The sequence below is a fragment of the Hemiscyllium ocellatum genome, chromosome 18 (genome assembly GCF_020745735.1).
Source record: "Hemiscyllium ocellatum isolate sHemOce1 chromosome 18, sHemOce1.pat.X.cur, whole genome shotgun sequence".
Taxonomy (NCBI): domain Eukaryota; kingdom Metazoa; phylum Chordata; class Chondrichthyes; order Orectolobiformes; family Hemiscylliidae; genus Hemiscyllium; species Hemiscyllium ocellatum.
In genome coordinates, this window is record NC_083418.1 from 54,568,923 (window position 1) to 54,593,372 (window position 24,450).

Here is a 24,450-nt window from a genome sequence, read left to right on the forward strand (position 1 = left end):
CCTACATTTGACTCAGACCAACAGCAATGTAGTTGGCTCTTAACTGTCCTTTGAACAAGTATGTTATGGCAATAAACAGCCAAAGTTGTCCACATCCCATTAAAGAATATTAAAACACAACTATTCCCTTGAGTTTTAATTAACACCCTCTAGGTTGGGTTTGGCAAGACATTCATTTTGATAAGCAACCGCTTGGATCAGTATTGAATGATAATAAATAACTGAGAACAAATTGAAGGAGAGAGAATATATTTTGGCATTGTTATTTATTTGTACTTAGCATATCTTACAGAAAGCTGAAAAATAGTCAGTCACAGGTTATTATTTTGCTTACAATTTAAGCTGATGAACTGGAAGATGTACAATTGATGTGCTACTGTGCCATCATTAGTTGGAGGATATAATTACAATGTGACAGAATTACATAGGAATTTTGATTGAAAATGTGAAAGCATGCAGAGATAGACAGCTTTTGAAATATATAGTTGGTTTTGGCATCTGTTGAAAGGTTGAAGGGTGTAGACTGGACCTGGCTCATTTTCAGGTAGAAGAAAATTCTTGCTGAATAAGATTCTGTACAGTTTGTGGGGGTGGTGTGCTTTGTAGCTCAGTATGTGGTACAGTTTCTAGCACTTACATTAGAAGTGTTGTTTAGACTCAATTTTCTCACTAGAGTAGTGGACAAGAAAGCTCCAAAGCATAAAAAAAAACTGAGTTGAGATTGAAATTGAGCAGAGGCACTAGCCAGACAACTTTTTACCAGTAAACCATAATGCCAATATACTGAAATACACAACAGGGTAACTTGTAGATGAGCAATACTGTACTGCAAATTTAAAGTTAATTAAAGATACTAATTAAAATCCAATTTCACCCCTCAAGTATCAGGAGCCAATTTAGCTTAAAGTGTCATGTACGAACAATTAGCATCCTGAGGAGGAAAAGGTGCAAACCTTTGCTAAAAAGGTTGGGAAGACAATGACATCTTACAACTCAAGCAATATTTCCCCAACATTCAGTCTTTAGCACATTCTCCAATATGGTCAGCAATGCTATGGCACTGAGAAACTCAGTTCCTGAGCTGAATACTTGATGGTACAAACTAAAATTCACTGAATGCAAGGGTTCTCTGCCACCTGCTTCGGGCTTCAGGCAAAGGTTTCACAAGGTTGGCTACGAAGAAAAAAGACTGATGTGATGATTAGCCAATTAAAATTGGAGTCATGTGAAATGTTAGCTGAGACTTCTTACCAATAAAAGGATGCTATCCAATGAAAGTGTGTTTTTTTTTGTTTGTTTTTATACAGGCATTGGTTGGTGTTTGACAACAGACAGAGACAGAGACAGAGACAGAGACAGAGACAGAGACAGAGACAGAGACAGAGACAGAGACAGATCAAGCTGATCTGTAAATGAAGCAGTGGTGTGGTTGGTGGATGGCTGCAACATATGAAGGGAGAATCCAGAGTGAGGAAACACATTGGAGCACTCAGCAAATTTAATCCACATAATTTTGATTTGAAAAATTATGTTTTGGTAAAATGGCTGCTGGCGAGAGCTGGGCCTGTTGTAGATATTACATCTGTGAAGTAAAGAGACTTGCATTTATGTAGTACATTTCATGATCACCAGATGTGTCATAGTGTTTCAAAACCAATAGAGTGAAGGCATTCAGGTAACTTAGGGAACATTGAATCATTGGGCCCATCGAGTCTGCACCAACCTACTGAAGAGCTTCTTGCCCAGATCCACCCTATCCCTGTAACCTTGCATTTACCATGGGTAATCCACTTAGTCTGCAGATTCCTGACACTATTGGGCAATTTAGCATAGCCAATCTACCTAACCAGCATATCTTTGGACTGTGGAAGAAAAATGGGGCACCCAGAGAAAATTTACGCAGACATGGGGAGAATGTGCAAACTCCACACAGTCGTTTAAGAATGGAATCAATCCAGGTCTCTGGCACTGAAAGGCAGCAGTGCTAACCACTGAGCCACTGTGCTTCCCTTCTTCACTCTGCAAACTCATAAGAGTCAGATGATGACAAGATAAACTGTTTTTGTGATGACAATTGAACATGTCATAGGACAATTCATCTCCTCTCCAGAAGTCAGACAGGACCTTGATTTAGTGACTCTTCAAAAGACAATATCTCCAACAGTACAGCATGCCTGCAGTACTGCACTGGAGTGTCAGTCTGGATCAAGTCCTGAATTAAGCTGGAATCCAGAAAATTCTGAGTCAGAGGCAAGAGGGCCATCCACTGAGACAGAGCTATATGGCTGGCAGTTTCTGAAATTCCTGTCTGGAATGTGGCAAATACAGCATTTGTTGAATGTCCTTAATTGCCATCAAGTAGTTTACTTGGCCATTTCACTGGGCAGCCAAGGGTCAACAACATTGCTGTGGATCTGGAGGCACATGTAGACCAGAAGGCCGGTTTATTTGCTTTTTACCAGCTGCCAGGATGAGATTTGTACCCCTACCATTGGGAAGTAGAACTCGGTCTAGTGCCATGTTTTACACGGTATATGCATTAAAAAATGCTTGCTTAAGCCATAAAGAACTTGCATATTGGAAAGATTATTCTATGTAATATCTTCAGACTGCAGAGAGGAAAAAGAGAATGTCATCACAAATAGGGGAAAAACTGGAACATAGCAGGGAAGATGCAAATAAAACAAACTTAATGACAAATATATACATTTAATTGTATAACTAACTTTTATACAGAAAAATGCTTATGTTACAACCGGGGTCAGGAAGTTTTATAGCACTGGGGAGAGGCCGTAGAAGCAAAATGGTTGCAAACCATAAATGCGAGGTGCTTCATTTTGGGCAAGCAAATCTTAGCAGGACTTACATACTTAATGGTAAGGTCCTAGGGAGTGTTGCTGAACAAAGATCTGGAGTGCAGGTTCATAGCTCCTTGAAAGTGGAGTCGCAGGTAGATAGGATAGTGAAGGCGGCGTTCGGTATGCTTTCCTTAATTGGTCAGAGTATTGAGTACAGGAGTTGGGAGGCCATGTTGCAGCTGTACAGGACATTGGTTAGGCCACTTTTGGAGTAGTGTGTGCTATTCTGGTCTCCTTCCTATCAGAAAGATGTTGTGAAACTTGAAAGTGTTCAGAAAAGATTTACAAGGATGTTGCCAAGGTTGGAGTATTTGAACTATAGGGAGAGGCTGAACGGGCTGGGGCTGTTTTCCCTGGAGCGTCGGCGGCTGAGGTGTGACTTTATAGGAGGTTTATAAAATTATGAGAGGCATGGATAGGATAAATAGACAAAGTCTTTTCCCTGGGGTCAGGGAGCCCAGAACTAGAGAGCATAGGTTTAGGGTGAGAGGGGAAAGATATAAAAGAGACCCACAGGGCAACTTTTTCACAGAGGGTGGTACGTGCATGGAATGAGCTGCCAGAGGATGTGGTGGAGGCTGGTACAATTACAACATTTAAGAGGCATTTAGATGGGTTTGGAGGGATATGGGCCGGGTGCTGGCAGGCGGAACTAGATTAGGTTGGAATACCTGGTCGGCATGGACAGGTTGGACCGAAAGATCTGTTTCTGTCCTGTCCATCTCTAGGACTCTATAACCGCTGATTTATAGAGATTTCAATTTGCCTGAAATCAGATGAACTTTTAAAAAGGGGAATGGAGAGGATTAAGCAATGAAATCAATTGTGTTTTAATTAAGTGCTAAAAGCTTATAAAAAGCTGAAAAACCAGTGCACTGAACACATTAAAAACGATGCCTTTGTAATTTTATCCAGTTGGGATGGAAAAAAGGTGATGGTTAATTGTCTAGTATAAAAGGTTACCTCTTATTAGACATAGTTAGAAATCACACAACACCAGGTTATAGTCCAACAGGTTTACTTGGAAACACTAAGGGCGGCACGGTGGCACAGTGGTTAGCACTGCTGCCTCACAGCGTGACTTCAATTCCCGACTCAGCTGACTGACTGTGTGGAGTTTGCACGTTCTCCCCGTGTCTGCGTGGGTTTCCTCTGGGTGCTCCGGTTTCCTCCCACAGTCCAAAGATGTGCGGGTCAGGTGAATTGGCCATGCTAAATTGCCCATAGTGTTAGGTAAGGGTATGGGTGGGTTGCGCTTTGGCGGGTCGGTGTGGACTTGTTGGGCCGAAGGGCCTGTTTCCACACTAAGTAATCTAAACTAGTTTCCAAATAAACCTGTTGGACCATAACCTGGTGTTGTGCGATTATTAAACTTTGTCCACCCCAGTCCAACACTGGCACCTCCACATCATTCTTATTAGATATGATAGAGACATCATCATTTACAAATGAAAAGCAATTTCACAAGATTTTAAAGTGGGGAAAAATGGATTCAAAGCAAAATCAATCAGCATAAAACATGATGAAAAGCAGCTTGTTCAGGAAAAGAGGAGCCAATTTGTTGCTCCTTTATCAGGATCGAGAACCGGAAAGTCAGCAATGTCTCTTAATAGAACGGAAAGATTTTGGGAGGATGTGATGGAGTAGGAAGAGGGAAGAGCAAAAGACACAAACAAGAATCTGCTCTTATCATTCCCTCTTTCTATCATTTTGGCACAACTTTAAACATTGCCTATTCCTCATCACCACTTTGTAGTCTTTCAATACAAGTGCCTAAACTTGCTGCCTCTCTGCAACAGGTGGAAGCTACCTTGCTCTTGACTCTGGAGTCAAAAATGCACAATAAAAGTGACAAAAATACTTGAATTTAGTGAGTTGTGTTGCCAAGATATTCCTCCCTTTGACTCCTCATAGATGATCCTTTCTGGACAGAGTAGTTAATAGTTACAGGAGGTGATTAGGTCAGCCTCTTGAAAAATGTAGGTGATACACAGAAGATCTGTCATTGTCTATAAACAGCGAGGACACTTCTCTTCATTTGCGCAGTTTCCCAATCCCATTTTTAAATACCCACCATTCTCTCCATACAGATATGGTCAGTGCTTCTGTGTACTATTCACATTTTCAGTTTTGTTTTACCTGTCTTATTTTGTTTCATCAGAATAAATTAGCAATGTGCTAATTGGCAAACACTGGCCCTGTTCCCAAATTACCCTTGAAGGTGAGTTACTTTCTTGAACCACTGGAGTCCCTGTGATGGAAATATCCCCACAGAGCTGTTAGGAAAGAATAATGAATGAACAGTGATGTATTTCCAAGTCCCAATGAAATCTGACCGAGAGAAGAACTTGCTGGTAGGAGGTGCTCCTAAATATCTGCAGCTCTTGTCCTTCTAGGTGGTGGAAAATGTAGGTTAGGAAGGTGCTGCTAAACGAACCTTGGCAGGTTACTGTATCTTGTAATGGGTCCACACTGCTGCCATTGTGCGCTGGTTGTGGAGCGATTGAATGTTCATAGTATTTATTGGGATGACAAATGCATGTATTGTGTCTTGGATGCTATTAAGTTTCCAGAGTGCTACTGGAGCTGCTCCCATTGGAGAGTGGAGAGAATTCTGTCACCTTCATGACTTGTGCTGTATCAGCAGAGGAGAAGCTTTTGGTAAATTTAAAAGCCAGTCATTCTGTTTGGAGATTGAATGGATTATATGGTCAAGTTGCAGGTATGATAACCATTAGTCAGCAGTTTAGGCCACTTTATAATAAAGCGTGTAAATATAAAAAGATGCAATTATTAGAAAGAGGGTCGACTTTCCAATTTCTTTTTTGTGATGAGTTTGTAAATTGTCTGATAGCCTTCATCCCAGGCATACAGTTGATGTTCCCGGGGGTTGTAATGAATCATGGAGTGTTTGCCATAGCGCTTGGGGAAGTACAGGCTTGGCACATCAGCGGTGGTGACCACATCAGTGACATCGTACAGGCACTGGACATGGGAGCGACCACCATGACGGGTGTTGTAGACAACATAAAGGGTGCCACAGATCATGAAGGCCGCCTCAGCTCCCTTGCTGGAGCAGGAGGTGTCCCAGGAGTGTTCCACTGCCAAGTTGTTGTGGTCAATCTTGGTGACAATGATGCTGCCACCTCTATCGTCTGGTTCGGCATGGATGGACCAGAGGCCCTGTTCATCCACAGCCAAGTCGATGAAGGTGTACGGAGAGAGTTGGTAGGCAGGTACTCGGCCTGCTCCCTGCAGAAGCATACGGTCTTTGACTGTCCCATTACGGATGTCAAACTTGACAATTTGGTTGAGGGTGCCATTGCGATGGAAGTATAGGTAGCCGTTGTACACCACATGACCCGTCCCCTGCCAGGCAAAAGGGAGGGTGACTCTCTTAGCCAGTTTTCTCCCTGCGCTCTCCGTGAAAGCCTTGATGCCAGCAAACTCGGTGAAAACATCACCATTGATTCCACTCAAGATATAAATCTTCTGAAAATCTCGGGAAGGGTCCTTTATCCAAGAACCTTGGTTCGCACCTATTTTCTTAACAATTTTTAATGACTTGATTCCAATGAGCAAGAGGTCGCAATCTGCAAGAGAGGGGTGAGGGCAGAAAAGGTAAAAGACAATAAAGATAGCTCTTTAGTAAAACCTAGATTAAAAGTCAGAAGAATATAATTCATTTTGCAGAGATTACTGATGCAAACTCTCTTTTTCATAATTAGACAACATAGGAATACAGGTTCGAAGGAGGCCATTTAGCCCTTGAGCCCATTCTATCATTTGATTAAATCACAGCTGATCTACAACCTATCTGCATATTCTTGCTTTTTCCACATATCCCTAAGTGTGTTTAGTTAACAAAAGCCAATCAATCCAGAACTTAAGATAGTAGTCAATGAATAGGATGAAAATTGCCTTACAGTAGATGAATCACCTGGTTTGGATAGCTTGATAAGAGAAGTAAGGGTGGCAGGAGGAAAAGTCTCAACATTATCTCCCAATCTTCTATAGATATGGCAAAAATGTGACTCTATTGATCAGGGAAGAGTGTAAAGGATATTAGTGACTTTTTAAATCAGTAGTTTCAACATCCATGCAAACGACAGTGCCCTTTGGCCCATCAAGTCTGTGCTGACCTACTTACATGAATCCCACTCTTCAGCACTTGTTATTACATTTCAAGTGCTCATCTACATACATTTTAAAGTTTGGTAGGTTTCCTCCCAGGCAGTGCATTCCAGATTCCCATCACCCTCTGGATGAAAACATTTTCCTATCTAAACCTCCTGCCCTTCATCTTAAAATTCTGTCATCTCATTATTGGTCCTGCAACTAAAGGGAAAAGTTAATTTCTATCTTCCTCATTCATGCCCCTTACAATCTTATACATCGCAGTTAGAACCCCCTCAGCCCTCTATGCCCCAAAAGAAACAATTTGAGCTGATCCAGACTCTCTGCATGGCTGAAGTGCTCCATCCCAGGCAATACCCTGGTGAATCTCCTCTGCACCTTCTTCAGTCACATCCTTCCTGTAGTGTGGTGACCAGAACTGTGCACGCTACTTCACCTGTGGCCTAAGCAAAATTTCGTACAGCTCCCGCTCAACCTCACTGTTCTTATGTGTCATAGATGTCCACGGTAGAGAAAATAACTTTTGGCCATCAAGTCTATGATACTTGAAAACAACCACCTAAATATTCTAAGCCCATTTTCCAAACTTGGCCTGTAACTTTATATACCTTGACATCACGTGTGCACATCTAAATACTACTTAAATGTTCTGAGGGTCACTGCCTCTACCATCTTTACAGGCAGTGAGTTCCAGAATCCCATCACCCTCTGAGTGAAGAGGTTTCTCCTCACATCCCATCTAAACCTCCTGCCCCTTACCTTAAATCTAAACCCCGGTCATCGATCCTTTTACTAAGACAAAAATTTCCTTCTCGTCTACTCTATCTTTCCCCTTCATAATTATATACAACTCAATAATGTCGCTCCTCAGTCTCTTCTGCTCCAAGGAACACAATCCAGTCTATCCAATCTCTCTTCATAACTAAAACTCTCGAGCCCAGGCAACATCCTGGTGAATCTCCCCTACATTCTCTCTAGTGCAATCAGATCCCACTTATAATGTGGATCCCAGAACTTTAGCTGTAGCCTTAATAATGTTAGAACTGTAGAAAACATAACCTCCCTCTCTTAAACTCTCTGTGCCTCAGCATGGTGTGTAAATTTTCAGAAACAATAATCAGGGAAGAAATGAACAGGTACTTGGAGAGGTTTGACTTCTTCATAGAATCATGGAGTCACAGAGCTATATAGCATGGAAACAGACCCTTCAGTCCAACCTGTCCATGCTGACCAAGTTTCCCAAACTAAACTAATCCAACCTGCCTGTTTTGGGTCCATATCTCCTTGGAGAACTGCTGTTCCAACTTGTTAGCAGAGAGTCTCTCCCACATGTCTACTGAGCTCACATTTACATCACAGCACATCTCAGATGCTCATCTAAATACCTATTAAGCCTCATCTCCACAGGATTGAAAGCAACAAGTTATGGGAGCTGGATATTTTTCAGATCAGTTGATGGTAGACATTGGCATTGCCAAAGGGTCAGTGCCAAGACCGCTGCTTTTTAAAGTATTTTTATAAATGACATAAAATTGGAACACAGTAATATTTAAAACATTGCAGATGACAGCAAACTTGGATGTATGAATACAGAATCTCTTGTTTAAAGCTGCATAAGGTCTGGAGATACTATATGGGGAGAAATGTCATGGATGCTTTTGTAATGAACAGTATGTGTCAATTAAAATTAAATCTGATGGAGGAGGTGATAACAATCAGTGGCATCCTGGTAACAATGATTTCTCTATACGTGTTATTTCAGGGTATTTGGAACTCACGTTAAGTAGAATTAGAAGAATTCATCAATCTCCGTAATAATTATTGACCCTCCTTAAGGTTAAAGCCACAATACACAAGAAAAGCATTCATATCAGAGATACCACTCAATTTAAATTGACACACGTCAACAGGCATCAGCAAAATTTTATTAAATAACTGACACATCCACCAAAAATAAAGCCATCACACTCCTTCCGGAGAGTTGCGAGGTCGCATATGCACAAAGCTGGAACATCTTAATTGCAGTTATTACCCTTTTTATAGTATCTCGGATCTCAATCTCAGATTTAATTTTAATTGACACACAGTGGTCATTACACAAGCATCCACTAAATTTCTCCCCATATAGGATCTCCTGACCTTATGTAGCTTTAGACAACAGATTCCATTTTCATTTGCAAGGAATTCATCACCTCAGTGATTTCAAGGTTTCTTAGCGCCCACTTTGGTGATGATTTGTTACCATGTTAAAAATTGTTCTCCTTCTCCCCTTCTAAGCTCCCTCTCCCTACCCCATTTAAATTCTCTCTCACCACTTAGAAACCTTGCAGGTTTCTTCTCCCCAACCCCTTACACCCTCCCTTTTCCCTAATCTTGCAGTTTCTTTTTAACCCTCATCATGTTTGCAGCCTTCATCTTCACCCCACTTGTCTTACAGCCTCTTTTCCCCCGCAACTCCTTTTGTAGGCTCCTTCTCCCCACTGCCACATCCCTCCCACAGCCTCCTCCTCCATAAATGCTCTTGCAACCTCCTTCTCCTCCGTAACTTGCTTTGTAACATTTTGCTCCCCACACCACTCTTGAAGCCACCTTCTCCACTCATACCCCAATACCCCATTTATTTTTTATTGTTCTGTATTTTTGATTGTGGAAATAGCAAAACTACACTTTTGAAAACCAAGGAATTTAATAACCTTGTACAATTGCAGTAAGAAGTCCTACTCTTGCACACCAACCCCTTTTGAAACAAGGGGCCAACATTCCGTTATCCTTCCTGATTATCTGCTGCACCTGTGTTAGCTTTCTGCGTTTCATGCACAGTTGAGGCACAGGTAGATAGGATAGAGAAGGTGGCATTTGGTATGCTTTCCTTTATTGGTCAGACCATTGAGTTGGGAGGTCATCTTGCAGCTGTACAGGACATTGATTAAGCCTCTTTTGGAATATTGCGTGTAATTCTGGTGTCCCTCCTATCAGAAGGATGTTGTGAAACTTGAAAGGGTTCAGAAATGATTTACAAGGATGTTGCTTGGACTGGAGAGTTTGAGCTATAGGGAGAGGCTGAATAGACTGAGGCTGTTTTCCCTGGAGCATCAGAGGCTGAGGGGTGACCTTATAGAGTTTTTTAAAATCATGAGGGGCATGATAGGGTAAATAGACAAAGTCTTTTCTCTGGGTTGAGGGAGTTCAGAACTAGAAGGCATAGGTTTAGGGTAAGAGGGGAAAGATTTAAAAGGGACCTAAAGGGCAACATTTTCATGCAGAGGATGAGCTGCCGGAGGAAGTGGTGGGAGCTGATATAATTACAACATTTAATAGGCATCTGGATGGGTATATGAATAGGAAGGGTTTGGAGGGATATGGGCCAAGTGCTGGCAAATGGGACTTGATTAGGTTAGGATATCTGGCTGGCGTGGACAAGTTGGACCAAAGAGTCTGTTTCCATGCTATACATCTCTGTGTCTATGACCATGACTCTAAGTACCAGGTCCCTTTGGTTGCGCTTTCTGCAGTTTCTCATCATTTAAAACATGCTAACATCATTTTTTGCTTATCTATGTCTGTCTGATGTAATTTTAGAAAGGGGTTAAAGTTTTGATAGTAGAGTTATTTGTTGACTGTTTACCTGTACCAAGAATCTATTTACTTATAGTAAATAGAAATTCTCTCAGTATAAAAACTTTTTTTCTGTCAACCTGGATTTACAAAGGCAAGTAAATTGGCGCATTTGTATGCTTTGTTAAAATCTTTAACTTTTGGGACATCTCTGGGAATAGTCGGGTTTTCATCTCCAGCATACTACCCCAATGTGGTACATCAATTTTGGTGTTCCTTAGATTATAAATATTGATTGTGGAGAGCACTGCAGTTGTTCTTCGCGCTACCACTATGGGAATTTATTTACTGCACTGGGAATGCGTGGCTGAATTATTGGTTAAAGTCACTGGGGTGCAGCATGAATGCTAAAGTTATTAATTCAAAGGCAGAAGTGCTACCTACTACAATAAGGTATCATAACAGTTTTGACCGGAATTTATTTTAAAAATAGCAATGTTGCCAATTATTAACAGGTACATTGTCCAGAAACTTGTGACAAGGAAGGGATATCCCATAAGTTGTGAAGCTGTGTGTTTTGGGACAGTTTCTTAGTGAAGAATGTGTGAGAGATAACCAGAAAGCAGACTCTTCCAAATCTGAATGCGCAATGAGACCGGATTAATTCATGACCGCATTGTGAAGACATTCCTGGTAACGATAAATGTAAGACATTTTAAATTTGCATTCAGTTTGAGAGAGAGAGAGAAGAGTGTGTCTAGGGCAAGGGCTTTAAACTTAAATAAGGCAATAATGAAGGAATAAAGCATGTACTGGCTAAAATAGCTGAGAAAATTGGCTATGAGATAGTTCGGTAGAGATTCACTGGCAGACATTTAAAGAGAATGTTATATATCTCTCAGTAAAGATACATTGAAAAGTAAGACTCCAGAGGAAGGATTCACCACTCATGGCAAACTAAGCAAGTTAAAGGTCCTATCAAATAAAAAACAAAAGGATGCAATTCCATACAAATTAGTGGTAGGTCAGAAGATTGGACAGAATATTTTGAAAAAGATGATGGAAATAGTAATGAGGGAGCAAATAAATACTGGAGAAAGCAAACTATAAATACAAAAACAGACAGTGAGAGGCATTTTAAAAAGGAAAAGAGAAAATTAAATGAGCATTAGTTCCTTGACAGAATGGGTCTGAAAAGTAAAGAAATGGCAGATGAAGTGAACAGATATTTTGCATTTGCCATCACTATATAAGATATGGTTGACATCCCAGAAACAATTTTGTATTAAGAGGTGAAAGGAAAGGCAGAACCTACAACAATTACAATCACCATGAAAAGGATACTGAGAAAATTATTTTAACTAAAGGCTGACAGGTCCTCAGATCCTCAGCTGAGCATCTTGAAAGAAATGGCTGGCAAGGTAAAAGATGCACTTATTTTAATTTGCCAAAATTAGATTAGTAGATTAGGCCACTTGTAGGAAAGGTTGGGTCTGTATTCATTAGAATTTACAAAAATGAAAGCATCCTGTTGAAATCTAAGATCCTGAGGGTATGGTTCAATATGGATACTGTAAAGAAGTTTCCCTTGGCGGGAGAGACTAAAACTCAGAGGCACATTTTAAATAAGGAATACTGCATTTAAGACTGAGATGAGAATGATAGAGTAGGACAGGAGTGGTTGTTGCAGGTTCCAGGATTTAGATGTTTCAGTAAAAATGGAGAAGATGGTAAAAGAGGCAGAGGTGTGGTATTGTTAGTCAAGGACAGTATTATGGTGGCAGAAAGGACGTTTGAGGACTCAACTACTGAGGTAGTATGGGCTGAGGTTAGAAACAGGAAAGGACAAGTCACCCTGTTTGGAGTATTCTAGATACCTCCAAATAGTTCCAGTAATGTAAGGAAAGGATAGTAAAAATAGTTCTGGAGAGTATATTGACTAGAAATAACTATAGTTCGAGTACTTTAGATGGGTCAGTTTTTGTCCAATGTGTGCAGGATGGTTTCCTGACACAGTATACAGATAAGCAGCAACGGGCGAGGCCACATTGGATTGGGTAATGAACCCGGCCAAGTGTTAGATTTAGAGGTAGGTGAGCACTTTAGTGATAGTGACCACAATTTGGTTATGATTACTTTAGCGATGGAACAGGATATGTATATACCGCAAGGCAAGAGTTATTGCTGGGGGAAAGGCAATAATGTTGCAATTGGCAAAATTTAGGAATCATAGTATGGGGAAGGAAGCTGCAGGGGATGGGCACAATTGAAATGTGGAGCTTATTCAAGGAACAGCCACTGCATATTCTTGATAAGTATGTACCTGTCAGGCATGGAGGAAGTTGAGCAAGGGAGCCATGGTTTACTAAAGAAGTTGAATCTCTTGTCAAGAGGAAGAAGAAGGCTTATGTTAGGATGAGACATGAAGGCTCAGTTAGGGTGCTTGAGAGTTACAAGTTAGCCAGGAAAGACCAAAAGAGAAAGCTAAAAAGAACAAGGAGGGGACATGAGAAGTCATTGGCAGATAGGGTCAAGGAAAATCCTGAAGCTTTCTACAGGTATATCAGGAATAAAAGAATGACTAGAAAAACGTAGAGCCAATCGAGGATAGTAGTGGGAAGTTGAGCGTGGAGTCCAAGGAGATAGGGGAAGCGCTAAATGAATATTTTTTGTCAGTATTCCTACTGGAAAAAGACATTTTTGTCCAGGAAAATACAGAGTTACAGGTTACTAGACTAGAGAGCATTGAGGTTCACAAGGAGGAGGTGTTAGCAATTCTGGAAAGTGTGAAAATAGATAAGTCCCCTGGGCCAGATGGGATTTATCATATGATTCTCTGGGAAGTACAGAGCTTTTGGCTTTGATCTTTATGTTGCCATTGTCTACAGAAATAGTATCAGAAGACTGGAGGATAGCAAATGTTGTCCCCTTGTTCAAGAAGGGGAATAGAGACAATCCTGGTAATTATAGGCAAGTGAACCTTACTTCGGTTGTGGGTAAAGTGTTGGGAAAAGCTAGTAAGAAAGCGAATTTATAACCATCTAGAGAGAAATAGATTTATTACAGATATGGGCAGCAGGGTGGCTCAGTGGTTAGCACTGCTACCTCACAGTGCCAGGGACCTGGGTTTGATTCCCACCTTGGCTGACAGTCTGTGTGGAATTTACACATTCTTTCAGTGTCTGCATGGGTTTCCTCTGGGTGCTCTGATTTCCTCCCATAGTACAAAGATGTGCAAGTCAGGTGAATGGGCCATGCTAAATTGCCCATAGTGTTTGGTACATTAGTCAGAGGGAAATGGGTCTGGGTTGGTTACTCTTTGAAAGGTCGGTGTGGATTTGTTGGGGTGAAGGGCCTGTTTCCATACTGCAGGGAATCTAATCTAATCAACATGGTTTTCTGAAGGGTATGTCATGCCTCACAATTCTTATTGAGCTCTTTGAGATGGTGACCAAACAGGTGGACGAGGGTAAAGTGGTTGATGTGGCGTATGTGGATTTCAGATAAGGTTTCACACGGTAGGCTATTGCACAAATGGGATTGAGGGTGATTTAGCAGTGTGGATCAGAAATTGGCAAGTTGAAAGAAGACAGAGGGTGGTGGTTGATGGGAAATGTTCATCCTGGAGGTCATTTACTAGTGGTGTACCATAATGATCTGTTTTGGGCCCAATGTTGTTTGTCATTTTTATAATGACCTAAATGAGCGTGTAGAAGGATAGGTTAGTAAATTTGTGGATGACACGAAGGGCAGTGGAGTTGTGGATAGTGCTGAAGAATGTTTAGGTTACAGAGGGACATAGATAAGCTGCAGAGCTGGGCTGAGAGGTGGCAAATGGAGTTTAATGTGGAAAAGTGAGAGTTGATTCACTTTGGAAGGAGTAACAGGAATAAAGAGTACTGGGCTAATGGTAAGATTCGAGGTAGTATAGATGAGCAGAGAGATCTCGGTGTCTATGTACATAGATCCTTGAAAGTTGCCACCCAGGTTGATGGGGCTGTTAACTTTTCTTGGTAGAGGGATTAACTTTCGGAACCATGAGGTCCTGCTGCAGCTGTACAAAACTCTGGTGCGGCCACACTTAGATATTGCATACAGTTCTGATCACTGCATTACAGGAAGGATGTGGAAGCTTTGGAAAGAGTGCAGAGGAGATTTACTAGGATATTGTCTGGTATGGAGGGAAGATCTTATGAGGAAAGGCTGAGGCACTGGAGGCTGTTTTCATTAGAGCGAAGAAGGTTGAGAGGTGACTTAACTGAGTCATATAAGATAATGAGATGGTTAGATAGGGTTGATAGTGAAAGCCTTTTTCCTTGGTTGGTGATGGTTAGCACGAGAGGACATAGCTTTAAATTGAGGGGTGATAGATATAGGATAGATGTCAGAGGTAGTTTCTTTACTCAGTAGTAGGAGCATGGAACGCCCTGCCTGCAATAGTAGTAGACTCACCAACTTTATGGGCATTTAAGTGGTCATTGGATGAAAATGGAATAGTGTAGGATAGAATGGTTCCACAGGGTGGCGCAACATCAAAGGCCGAAGGTTCATGAGTCTTTGGATTTTCTTTTCTAGAGAATGGTGGATGCAGGGTCATTGAATATTATTCAGGCTAATAGGGGAGTCAAAGAGTATTTGATTGGTTGGCAAGTGGACTTGAGGCTGCTCAGATCCACTATGATCTTAATAAAGGCAGCATTAGGTTTGACGAGCCAAGTAGCCTAATCTGCTCCTAATTCTTATGTTTGTATGACTTGCATCACCCTGCTGTTTGCTTCATAGAGTTGGCATCTTCAACTTTCCTTTGAGTTTCATAGAATTGCTGGATTTGCATGTGAGTATCCCATTAGGCTGTCCATGAGAGATCAGTCAAGTAATTAACAAGTATCCAAAATAAGTATCCTTATTTAAGCAACAAATGAATTATTGCTAACGATTGCCAATAGTGAACAGTTAAAAATGTAATGTCTCATACGGTTGTTGTTTGGAGAGTTTTAAAATGTCCATTTTAATCTGAAGAAGAAAATAAACCCCATCTTTTCATTTTGTCTAATGTTCTCTCCCTCTTAATCCTTTGTCTTTTGCTCACTTTATCTCTTCTTCCTCAGAATGATTTGACTTTAATTCACTTGATTTCCTTCTCTGTCATTGCAATGCTTCTTTCACAATCCTAAAAACGTATTTGTTAAGTGGTTGACTGGTCTCATAATACACTGAAATTCTGGGGGCCCTGTTTCCCCACACCACAAGCAGCTCACACTACCAGCAATTTGATGGGCAACATCCTTTGACCTAAAGCACTTTGGAAAGGGTTTAGCTAATGGGCGATGGTGTAGTCTGACCCATTCCACCAAAATCCATTTCACTAAAGCCTAACAAATAATATCAATGTTTTAAAACCAGTATTCACAAATTTTTTTTTTAATCCTAGTGATTGGTGACAGCATTTTAAAAAGCAAATCTGTTTTGGCTTACACAATGTTGGATGAGCTTATGCCTCATTTCAGCATTTCAGGAACTGCCACGAACTCCAGCTGTTAGTAATAGCTGGATCCATGCTCTGAATGTTCGACTCGGACTTGAAATTGGAAACAGACTGCAACTTGGACTACAGTTGGGTAGCTAACCTTGAACTGTAAGAGTTGAAGCTGCTCCCAGCTCTGTACATTTAGAGGTGATTTTCTCCATAGAAGCAGGAAGAAGCCATTCAGCCCCTCAACCCTGTTCTACTTTTTAATTAGATCATTACCTTAACACTACCTAGCCACCCTGCTTCTGTGAGACTTAAATATGTTTAGCCAACAAAGGAATCTATCAATCGCCATTTTGAAATTTTCATTTGACCCCCCTGCTTTAACTGCGTTTTTTGGAAGAGCAAATTTGAGATTTTACTTCTGTGAAAAAGTGCTTCCTGACAACCTCCCTGTAAGACCTGGCGCTAATTTTAATGCCACAATTTCTTTATTCTGGATTTTGCCCACCAGAGGAAATATGACCTCCTATCAGTCCTATCATGTCACTTTGTTCAGGTAGGTCACCCTTTACTCTTCTGAACTCAAGGGAATATACGCTGAGTTCACACAAACTCAATTTAATTCTTTAGCCACCAATTTGGTGAATCAATATTATACCACTTTAAATAACTATTTAATCTTTTGAGGCGTGGGTGCACTGAGTTGAATCAGATATGTAAGATGAGATCTAAACAAAGTTGCTATAGTCTTACCAGACCATAGGCTACTCCCTCATTAGAGAGACACAACTGATGGTGGTTTCCCCGAGGATCACCATGCCTCAGGCGAGGGGTGAGGTTGAGAGGGAGAGTCCTTTGTGGTAACGTCAGCCGGTGTGGGAATTGAACCCTCACTCTTGCCATCATTTTGCATTACCAACCAATTGTCCAACCAACTGAATTAACTGATTCCCCTTTAGTGAGGTGAAAGTGAGTACTTCAGATGCTGGAGATCAGAGTCAAGATTTGAGTGGTGCTGGAAAAGCACAGCAGGTCAGGCAGCATCCGAGAAGCAGGAAAATCGATGTGTCGGGCAAATGAAGGGCTTTTGCCCGAAACATCGATGTTCCTGCTCCTCGGATTCTGCCTGACCTACTGTGCTTTTTGAGCACCAAACTAATTTCATCCCCCCCATTAGAGAGGTCAAAGCAATACTTTGTAACATTTATATTCCAGTCATCTTATGATAATGAAGTACACATAAATTTTTAAAATTTGTTTTTGAGGCATGAGGTACATGTCAATTGATGATGACTTACACACGAGATTATTTTTTAGGCGAGTCACAATCGAGGTTGTCAACAGTTTCCTGAATGAAAATCAGACAAAGCATGCAACTAACTGCTGATCCAAGACTCTCCTTTCTGTTCCACGGTCTGAATTTTCATTCACAAATCTGGTGCACAGATTGGAAAATTGTCAGTTCCACAAACCTGATTTGGGAACAAGTTTCTGTAATGGTCTAATTTCCATTCTGGGTTAGGAGGGGTGGGTGGAGTGGGGCTTATTATAGGCAATGGGTTTGCTGCACTGGGAACATTCTGGAAGCAGCCAGGTGCAAAGGAGAGGAAGAAAGAAAGTTCTGCCTCGATGCTCCAGCACTTTGTTCCAGCTGTAGCAATAAGAAAGTAAGTAACGCCCTTCTAACTCTCGCCACAGCATCCTCCACATATATCCTATCCCCTATCCGTGCCAACTTTTGGCATCTCAAGACATCATCTAGCTATCTAGGTACCACATAACCTCCAATCATTGCACTGATGGCCCCTTGTACCTTCCATGCCAAACAATGTTCCCTCAAACACTCTATGCCATGTTACTCCCTCTACATACTCCTTGGCCCATAATACATCCTATTTCAACCTAATGTTGACTCATGCCAACCCATTCATCTTTCTCCCTAATACCATCTCAGCCAGATTCTACCATGGAAAGACCTCAGGACCCATGCTGAGACAAAAAAAAATGAAGGACCTGTTGATGAATTCATAATGTTTTTTAAACCCTTTGATTTTAAAAAACGCTACATTTAAGTTCTTTGAACTAATTCTTACGAATACAAACATTGGTATTCACAGGTCCACAAAGACGATTACCATTTGGAGCTGTCAATCAGATGGTGAACTGATATGCACCCGACCAAGATAGTGCTAGTTGTGAAACTGATCCTACAACACATGTCCAGTAATTATAGTCTTCAGGCATATATCAATAAATAAAGTTAAATAAAGTTTTTTTCATAATCGCAGTAACTTTTCCCCAAAAAATGTAAATGCCAAGACATTTAACCATAATGATCACCTGACAATTCTCCTCACACGTGGACAGTGCCAATGAGTCTATTTTCTTTTAATAGAAATTCACATCTACTTTTAGCAATGCAAAATGGCAATTGTCTTTTACCAAGGGACAACTTACCTCTCCCAAAGGTGTCCTAGACCTAACTAAAAGGGCACCATATTCTCCAAAAAGACAGTCTGCATCTCCAATAGCTTTGAATTTCACCTGGAAAGTATAAAGCCTAAAAATCATGTTTTGGATTTCCCACTGGGGAAAACTGTATATTTTTGATGTAAGCTGCGCTTCAACATGAGTGGCTGCCTCCCTGAGTTATTCAAGCGCAAAGATCAATGCATCTTCGATTACCCCAGTGAAAATGGTGGGTGCTGAATATTGCTTCTGGAATTGGGACTTGGCTATGGCTTAGGAAAAAAAAAAGAGCTCTTTGTCATTAAGAAAATACAGACCAATGCCTAAAACTAAAATTATTCTGACAAACAGGGAAGACCTGAGTGAACAAGATTACGGAAGGGCACATAGCCTTAATTCAGTCTCTAAAGGCAAAACTCCAGTCTAAGTTGTCTTTTTATCATTCTATGAGAAATGTCTATGTACGTATTTGTAATAGGAACTGTTTATGCAAACTTGTCCCTGAAAATACTTTCCCCCACTAGCTGCAGCTGTATATAGAATCACGTGTGCATGTGTTTCTCATCAGATCTGTCAAACATGCTCAAATATAATCTGGGAAGTCAGCTACCTTCTACAGGTTACTAATGTTAAGATCACAAGCAACATTTGGCATTTCAGCACCGATATGTCACATCCTTGCTAACCTTCCTGGTGGCTCAGTGGTTACCACTGCTGCCTCACAGCAGCAGGGACTCAGGCTGGAGTCCCACCTCAGGTGACTGTCTGTGTGAAGTTTACACATTCTCCCAGTGTTTGCGCAGGTTTCAGCCAGGTGCTCCAGTTTCCTCCCAATCTCCAAAAATGAGCAGGTCAGGTGAATTGGCCATGCTAAATTGCCCACAGAGTGTAGGATGCATTAGCCAGGGATAAATATAGGGTAGGGCTCTGGGTGGGTTACTCTTTGGACTGTCAATGTGGAATTGCTGGGCCAAAGGGCCCATTCCCATACTGTAGGGAATCTAATCTTTATTGGATCCCACCCACCCAGTGGATTGCATTCAAAATTGTAGTCCTTGTCTTCAAGCCCCTCACTTATTCCATGTGTTCTGGATGTCAGCTCATTCTCCCTGCTCCGAGACTGGAAGTCCTAACTTGACGCCTCCTTTTCATTTTTATTGTGTTGTCATTCACCTTGTATAATAAGTCACTGTCCCTTGCTACCTCTTCTTCAAATGATTTCTAACTGCGTGCTTCATTGAGCAGCTATTGGTCTCTCTGCCTTTTTCAGTCAAAGGGAGTGCAGCAGATGGAGGCAGAATTTCAGCACAGTATGTTTTATGTGTGCTCCCTTTCACATTAGTTACTCATTGGATCCAGGGAATCAAGTTTTGCTACAAATTTAAGTCTTCTGTACATACCGTTAGACTTTCAATGGCATGAATCATGGTTGCAAGTGAGTCCTGTGGCTTTTTCATTCTGAACAGGATCTACATAACCCATTGTCTACATTCTTGCATTATATGGCACTTAATTCATTAAAAAGCTAAGGTGCCTCATATGAGGGTTATCAGGCACCAGGGAGGCCACATATTGAGCATTGTGAGCAGTTTTGGTCTCCTAGTCTGAGGGACATTGTTACCACTGAGGGAATCCAGCAGAGGTTCACCAGACTGATTTCCAGGTGGGCAGGACTGACATATGAAGAAAGATTGGATCAATTGAGCTTGTACTCACTGAAGTTTAGAAGAATGAGGAGGGATCTCATAGAAACACAAAATCTTGATGGGACTGGACAGGCTAGATGTGGGAAGAATATTCCTGATGTTATGGAAGCCCAGGACTAGGGATCACAGTCTAAGAATAAAGGGATAAGCCATTCAGGACTGAGATGAGGAAGAATTTCTTCACTCAGTTATGAACCTGTGGAATTCTCTACCATAGGAAAGTATTAGGGCCAGTTAATTAGATACACTCAACAGGGAGCTGGACATGGCCCTTGTGGCTAAAAGGATCAACAGGTATGGAGAGAATGTGGGAATGGGATACTGAAATTACATGATCAGCCATGATCACATTGAAAGGTGGTGCAGGCTCGAAGGGCTGAATGCCTACTCATTCACTTAGTTTCTATGTTTCTATGCATAAAGGAGGAAGATGTTAGGAAAACTTGGTCTTGGAGTTAGATTTTAGGGAATATCATAAAGGAGGAGAGAGAGATAGAGTGACAGACAGATTTAGTGTTAAAATTCTAGAGGTTTAAAAAGCTCATTAACATAATCTAGGGATATAATCTGAAGTAAACATTTCTCTCTTTTACACATGCCCCTTCAACTGTTTTGGACATTGATTGATAAACCATCTGGCAAGACAAGAACAGATATTAAAAAAAAAAAGAGCTGATTACTTTATTTCACTGCAAGCGAATGACAGAGCAACAGTTATGATCAGGGTCACTTTATTAACCAGTAAAAAAATTAACGGAACACAATGAAGTAATCATTATGATATGTTTCCTTGTATCTGTAGACAGATTTGCTTGACTTAAACAGGAGAAATATGGAACCACTTCACTACAGTTTTCTTATGAGCCCATTGCATCTATCCATGCAGCCTTCTGTTTAAAGAGACGGAGTCAATAACTGATTCAGATTCACTTTTATTTTAAAATCTTGTTTTGCTGACAGTTCAACAACAGGTTGCAATGTCAAATGGTTTGCTGATAAATCAGAAACAAAATCCAAAAACCAATGTCCTACTAACTCACTGGGCGTGAGTCATGTTTATCCCTTGTAGGATGAGGCTAAGGAATCAATTATTAGTTACATGAGAACATTTTCAAATTGATAACATTTTAGTCATACTTGCAGCATTGCTTATCTTTTAAACTTGACAAAGATTTTTCTGTACAACACTATCCGTAAATGCAGCTGTTATTTCTAAATCCACTTTGTGTAAACAGATCAACACAGATCACAATATGTGCTTTCATGTAGGTGTAAATTATTAAGTTGTTGTTGTTATCCTGCATAAGAACAGTGAGTGAGAAATTCAGGTCAAATCGTCATGTGTAAAGCATTTTGTGATGCTTCGTCATAACGAGATGATATAACAAAAGACGCAGCTTTTTTGCTATAACACCTTTAGCAGAAGAAATGTCCCACGGTACATCATCGGAGCATTATAAAATAAAATGAACAAAGAAAGCTCCGGCAGGACCTGTTTGAGATGCACAAAGTTATGAGGGGCATAAATGGGTAGGGAGAAACTTTTCCCCTTAGTAGCAGGGTCAGGAACTGGGGTAGGGAGGGGTCAGGTTTTAATGTAAGGAGCAGGAGGTTTAGAGGACCTTTGAGGAAAAGAATTTTCACCTAAAGAGGGTGTGTATCTGCAACTCACTGACTGAAAAAGTGGTAGAAGCAGGAGACATTTAAGTAGTATCAGATGAGCACTTGAAATGCCAATAGTATGCAAGGCTATAGGCCAAGTGCTGGAAATGGGATTGGAATAGATAGATGTTTAATGACTGTCGAGGACAGGGTAGAACAAAGGGCTTTTGTCCCTACTTTAAAACTCTTACTCTAGGTCTCTAAAATGTACTATTGAGATATATCAGATGAAAATAGATCAAGTGAGCAACAGTTTTGTCAAAGAAGTACATTTTAAGGATTATCTCAAAAGGAGGAATGAGGAGTATCTCAAAGGGGTAGATTATGGTAGGGAGGTGGAAATGTGTAGCGAGGGAATTCTAGACCTTTGCACTGAGGCAATTAAATGTGTAGATTAGATTAGATTAGATTACTTACAGTGTGGAAACAGGCCCTTTGGCCCAACAAGTCAACACCGACCCGCCGAAGCGCAACCCACCCATAACCCTACATTTACCTCTTACCTAACACTACCGGCAATTTAGCATGGCCAATCTGACCTGCACATCTTTGGACTGTGGGAGGAAACCGGAGCACCTGGAAGAAACCCACGCAGACACGGGGAGAACGTGCAAACTCCACACAGTCAGTCAGTCACCTGAGGTGGGAATTGAACCCAGGTCAATGGCACTGTGAGGCAGTAGTGCTAACCACCGTGCCGCCCACCAATGTGTAGTAATCAATGGTGAAAAAATTTAAAATACAGAATGCTGAAGAAGCCAAAATTACAGGAGTTGATATCTTGAAGTATTATGGGACTGGAGGAAATCACAGAAACGGGGAGCATGTGGAGGCATTTGTAAAGAGGTAAGAATTTTAAAAGCAGCATTTGTTTGATGAGGGGTTATTGGAAATGACAGATAAGCAGACACATACTTCCAAGTTTTTGTTGACCCCAAGTTTATGGAGGGTGGAATGTGTAAGATGAAGCAGCAGAGTTTTGTAGTTGTCAAGTCTAGAGGTAACAAAGGAATGGTGATGAGCTGTGATGGATCAGTATTGTGAACGTCCAGTATCAGTGTGAATTTGGAGTTAGAAGCACAATTTGCATTTATATAGATCCATTTGTGATCCAACGATGTCCTAAGGTGATTTGCAGCGAGCAAAGTACTTTTGAAGTGTAATGACACATCTAGGAAACACAAGTAGCCAAATATTCAGAACAGCAGGAGAAATACATCACCCTGCTGTTAACCTTACAGAACTGCCTTAGGATTTTTTACATCAACCTAAAAGAGCAGGCAGAGCTCAAGTTCAAATTTCATTAAGAAATGACACCCACAGAGTGTAGTTGTTCTCATCTAAAAATATAAGACTTCCTCAGTACTACCTTCGGATTGTCAGCTTAGACTATGCACTCAAATAACTGTGTGTGCCGTACTGCTTGAACCCTAACCCTCTGATTCAGTGACTAGAATGTTACTCACAGATCCACAACTAGCACCTAAATGCAAGTGTTATTTTACTGCAAACAGGATGACAAAGTCAAAAGAACGAGATCAGCAGTTCTGACGACAATGTTGATTAATTGTTTAACAGGAGGTCACACATCTAAATGAGGAAAGTGCACCTTTGATTTTAGTCCTCACTTGTTCAGCACCATTTTGACTTTGTTGAAGACTTGCTACATCAGAATATTGTGATGTGTACTCAAAGTGTTGCGGGAGTTAAACTTGGAAACAAGACAGGGGTCTAGTTTTAAAGCTGGCATTGGTGAAGTAAATGTCGACATGTCTCATTAATTCTGCTGAAGCTAGACAATCTGGCCTAGTTCTCTCTGCGTGGGCACAGTGCCTGCTGACTAAAGACATTTGAAAAAAAAGAGACTGTGGGTTGGTAATGTATCTGGATTCACAGAGGTATGTGGAAGTGGTCCTGGTAATTTAGTACATCATAATGTCACCAGTTAAAGATGCTTTGGCGAATCTTTACATTTTGAAGCAAAATCAGAAGAAAATAATGGAAGAAAGAAAGATATAACAGATTTCACAATGTTATGAAACTCCAAAGCACTTTCCAAACAATGAAATGCTTTTGAAGTTTAAACACTGTTGTAATGCTAGAAATGCAGCAGCCAAACTCAGCCTAGCAAGCTTCCAGAAACAGACATGAGGTAATAACCAATAAATATAATGACTTTGGTTGGTTATAAATATTGCCAAAGGCTATAGGGAGAACGTCTGCTTTGTGCCACCATTCATTTTTATTAAATCTCTTTTGCCTTTCTCCCTTAAGACTTTCCATTGTGTTCTTTCCTTTCCTCCCTCCTTATCTATACTCGCTGAGTCCCCAGTTGATCTCTAACATTTCTCAGTTCTGATGAAAGCTCATTGACCTGTAATATAAACTCTGTTTTTCTCTCTACACAGCTGCTGCCTGAGCTGCTATTATTTCTGACACTTTCAGCTTTTATCTCTTCACTACTCTTTGAAAAAAAAAGTGTCACGGGAACTTTAGATCATCTTGAGAGGAGTATGCTGGACCCAGTTTGATGTGCCTTCCAAATGACAGCACCAACAACAATGAAGCACTCCCTGTGCTGGGATTGTCA

At 40.9% G+C, this 24,450-nt stretch overlaps 1 protein-coding gene across 1 annotated transcript in view; it reads right to left on the reverse strand.

Moving 5' to 3' along the window:
* Nucleotides 1–251: 251 nt before the first annotated feature.
* Nucleotides 252–24,450, reverse strand: part of olfml1 (olfactomedin-like 1) — a 40,363-nt gene continuing 16,164 nt past the window's right edge. Inside the window, exon 4 of the mRNA XM_060839035.1 lies at nucleotides 252–6,451. Coding sequence (XP_060695018.1) covers nucleotides 5,652–6,451 — 800 coding nt within the window. The 3' untranslated portion in view covers nucleotides 252–5,651. The remainder of the gene's footprint in view (nucleotides 6,452–24,450) is intronic.